Source organism: Stegastes partitus, unplaced genomic scaffold (genome assembly GCF_000690725.1).
Source record: "Stegastes partitus isolate 25-593 unplaced genomic scaffold, Stegastes_partitus-1.0.2 Scaffold1688, whole genome shotgun sequence".
In the NCBI taxonomy this organism is placed as follows: domain Eukaryota; kingdom Metazoa; phylum Chordata; class Actinopteri; family Pomacentridae; genus Stegastes; species Stegastes partitus.
Window position 1 is genome coordinate 23,882 of NW_007579419.1, and position 4,400 is coordinate 28,281.

General features: G+C 40.7%; 1 protein-coding gene across 3 annotated transcripts in view; it reads left to right on the forward strand.

Annotated features, from left to right (window-relative positions):
* Window positions 1-4,061, forward strand: part of LOC103372054 (interleukin-1 receptor type 1) — a 26,556-nt gene extending 22,495 nt beyond the window's left edge. For all 3 annotated transcript variants that reach the window (XM_008301588.1, XM_008301586.1, XM_008301589.1), the window contains exons 10-12: window positions 331-498; window positions 1,600-1,880; window positions 2,907-4,061. In XM_008301588.1, coding sequence (XP_008299810.1) covers window positions 331-498; window positions 1,600-1,880; window positions 2,907-3,203 — 746 coding nt within the window. In that variant the 3' untranslated portion in view covers window positions 3,204-4,061. The remainder of the gene's footprint in view (window positions 1-330; window positions 499-1,599; window positions 1,881-2,906) is intronic.
* The last annotated feature ends 339 nt before the right edge of the window (window positions 4,062-4,400 follow it).

A 4,400-nucleotide genomic window follows, 5' to 3' on the forward strand; every position in this document is an offset into this window, starting at 1 on the left:
TTTTGCATGATCTGTATAATGTTTATATTGTGAAAAATAGATCATTATTGGCAGCTCTGTCTGTCATTGGTCACAACAGTGGTGTCAGCTGTGATGTGCCTGGAGATATCAGGCTGAAGTCTTGTAAGGAAACACAAACAGAGCAGGTCAATTAAATCAGCACCTTATCTGCTCTCTTTGAAACTCATTTCTTACACTTGATGGTTGTTTGTTGAAGTACCTCCGACTGAGTGTTTCAGTCTTGTTGCATTTTGTTGGGGTGAGGGACTTCTCTAGAATGGCGTAAGAACTGCCTACTTCCTCTAATGAACTCTTTGTTTACTGTCTCAGACCTGGACGGGAAATTATACGATGCGTATGTGGCGTACCCACAGCCCTACGACTTTGGATTCAGCAACGAAGTGGAGACGTTTGCCCTTCACACACTGCCTCAAGTGTTGGAACAGGCCTGTGACTACAAACTCTTCATAGCAGGCCGTGACTGCCTGCCTGGGCAGGGTAAGATGCTGACACAGCAGAGCTAGCACTGTTATTTGCCTCTTATACAGCCCAGACCCACTGGCCTGTGTTTAAAACACTGTATTAGCCTATCACTGTATGCAAAAGTCTGGGCACCTCTTAGAGTAAATTTTACTGCCTTGTTTGCCTCTTGTTGATTTTTGGGGTGAAACTATGTAAACGCATTCCCTGCAGCAAGCTGGCATAAGAGTATGAGCCTTTCTTTCCAATGTTAATGCACTTAACCACATTTTTTTGAATTCTTTATAGCAGAGCGTGTGGAATTTTGAAATAATTCTCGGCTGTTTTGCAGCATGTGTAAAATATACCAACACATTATCAGTGATGCGTCAGTCACAGATCATGAGGGCCATCCCAACATATCTATGCTTTTATCATTGGCTTGTTTTAAAAACTTGAGTTGGTTCAGGAGACTGAGGTTTCTAGAACAGGCCAGTGATAAAAGATTGAATATTTTGGAATGGCCCTCTTCATTCTCCTGTGCCTCTGGCTGCAACTCAATAAGTATTTCACTTCCATGCTTAACAGTTGCATTTCTTTTCATAAAATGCAACTGCAATTCATTTTGCTTCTCAAAGTATGCCTTTAGTGGCCAAAGAGCTTGATTTTAAGTTCATCTGTGCACAGTACTTGTCTCCAAACTAAGTCTGGCTCATCCAGATGTTGCTCTGCATACTTAAGACGGTGACTTTTGTGATTAGACTGCAGTTAAGCTTTTCTTCTGACGACTTTTTTATGTACATGTGCCTGCATTAATGCTACACAGTGGAGCGATGCACCATGACTCCTGCGCTTTACATTCCTGCAGCTTGCTTGGAGTTAGAAGGGTTTCACTTTGTTTTTCTATCCAACAGACAAGGCCAGAGGTTCTTAACTGTCATTTCCTGATGGCATTTCAGATAAAGTCAGAAACAGTGGGGGGAAGAAACAGTGCAGGGAATTTTGTTGATTGCTGCAATGTTTTATATTTACTTATTTTAAATTTACCAAAGAAATCTCTAAATGTAACCAGAGAGTACTCCAACTGTTTCATACAACCCTTGCTAAATCGCTGTCTTTATCCTTTGTTTCCTCCTGCAGCCACAGTGGACTCCATAGAAGAGAACATACAAGCCAGCCGCCGCCTCCTCCTGCTCTACACCGCCTCCACTTTCATCAGAAAAAGACACACATGCAGCACGAGCAGCAACAATAACAACGTTTCCAAGAGCGGTGATATCAGCGATGAAAGTGAACGCGAGATAAGTGAAACCAGCGGCAGCATGACATGTGATTGTAGTGACAAATCCAGTCCAGACACATGGCAGCAGTTTGAGTGTATGGCAGCTATGCACAGAGCGCTCCTGGAGGGATCTCTCAAGGTGAGAAAACACACCTGTTAATGCAAATTCTATACAGCAGATTTACATTTTTTTACACCTATGAGCCACTGCTGCAAAACATTTTCAGAGGCAGAGGCATGCAACAAGCCAGACAACAAGTTCTGGCTCAGAATCAAACAGCAAACAAAGTTAGCGTGCAGACGATGGAGGAAGTGTACTGTCGAGCAAATGAATAACTCAAACCACAGCTAAAAGGAGAGTCAATATTAACAGAAACGAAATAAAAGTCAAGCTACGGCCCCGTGTGCTGATCTCAGAGTCCTTTAATATTGAGCCCCCACTGCCTCCAATGTGACACTTACATTTACCGAAATAGTGACTAAATACACGAGACTCATCTATTACAAGAAACTTCAGGAAGTAAGGCAGTGGGTCAAAAAATATTATAAGCTCAATTAGAGATGCAAATTAGAAATGAAATTTTAGCTTGACAAAGGAAGATTAAAAGGTGTTACTCAGTGTTAACGTAGTCGGGTGCACAAATGTTTGTACATGCCCCAGTGACTGTTTGTTTGCATTATTTTTAAGTAAATGAACCAAAAAACAACTACATCAGCATTCCAAGAATTATTTTAGTTTGTTTACTGAAGGGTTATATGTTTTTATTTTTACTAATAAAAACAACAACAAGTAATTTGCTGTATTTACTTGTACTGTGTGCACAGACCAGCCCTTGTGCTAGTTCTTACTTATCTTGGGGTATCTAATACAAATGCTTGCAAACTGGTAACAGCTTCAGAAAGCAACTTTATATGGAGTTTTCAGAGTTGTGGAAAGATAAATAAACTTATAAAGTCAATGCAGGTTTATGGAATGACATGAGGACATCAGAGCCCAGAGCTAATTCCCTCAGAACGCTCACAGCACACGACTTGTTGAATTTAATTCCACTTTCTACAAAGACAAAAAAAAAAAAAGAAACACATTCACAGTGATTATTTGACTAGTGTTCACAGACAAATGCTCAAAAAGCACCCTGGTTCTAATCCAAGCACTGCTTTACAGGTGGTTCTGGTGGAGTTGGAGGAGATCTCACCAGCTCAACTGGCTCTATTCCCAGAGTCAGTGCGCCACCTGAGGAAGAAGCAGGGCGCTGTGTGTTGGTGGAAGGACCTGAGGACGAGGCAAAGGTGGAGGACATGTATGAGCAGGAGAGAAGATGAGGAACAAGGTGGAAAGGACTCACAGTGGTCACCATCCCTCTCCCCCTCCTCCAAGTTTTGGAAAGAAATGAGGTATCAGATGCCAGTCAGGGGCAAGAGGGTGGTGTATCCTGAGAAAACTGCGTTGCTAAGCTTATGATGGAGTATGTGGTTTCCAATGCAAATGCGGTGCTCATTCACAGACAATTCAGGAATACTGTGGGGTTACGATGAGGTGCACACTCCAAATCAAGTCTATAACACAATTACAACCAAAGGTACTCCAGATGGAAAGGTCGCCTCAACTGGTAGATTTTGACTTCTAATTGTATAACTGTTCAACTAGAAAACACATCTCAGATTGAAAAGGTCCATCACTGTAACATGTATGGCATGTGCTGAAACCAAAGTAGCTGATCAAGAAAAGGTAATAATGAGCAGATCTTCACAGGGTTTGTTCCATCCATAGTTATGAAGTAGAGATTCTGTGACAGGTGTAGACTGAAGAATCATGTCAACAAAGAACAAACCAAGTGGATCAGAAAGCATGGGGAAATGTATATATGTAGGATTTAAAGTGTAAATATGTAAATATATATGTATATATCTCTACAGCTTCATAAAAAGCCACCAAGCAAACGGCAAACATGACATTTATTTACCGGTAATGAACCACAGAAAAGGAACTGCAAAGAGCCACATCCAAAAAGAGATGTATGCACTCGTGAAAAATGTATAAACGTATGTATTTTATTTATGCAGGCAGTGTTTTGCAACCCTGAAACACAAAGAGCTAAGTTAAATGCTAAAAAATTGTAAATATTTATTTCCGTTTGAGTTTTGTTTTTAGCAGTAACCAGCACTGACTGTAGCCTGCCATGGAACCGTTCACCACACACTTTAGTTCCAATGGCAGAAGAACCATGGGATACTGTCGTAAAACAAAATTCATGGCGTGATCATAGTCATTGTAAAGCTGAAATACTTTGTTAATAAAGTTGGAAATTTGCAAGGAAAATGAGGTACAGAGGGTTTTTTTCATCTTCATTTTGCTGGTCTCTTCTCATAAACACAAACACCCCCACAGCAGGTCCACTGATTTAGCATGTTTAATAATTGTCCGTAGCCATGAAAATAAGAATCGGCAGCTTAATGATGGCCTTTGTAAAAACTATCAAGGAGCAAGGCATAATAAATATGATCAAACACTCTGATCGAAAGCAAAGCCACAGTTCTAGCTCCCTTCTGATTTAAAGCCTTGATCTCATAATGGGACAATTAGTATAAGTGAGAGTCAATGAAATTTTGAAATTACCACTCTGAGGAATATAGGCTTTCACGTCTCTCCTGGCTTTCT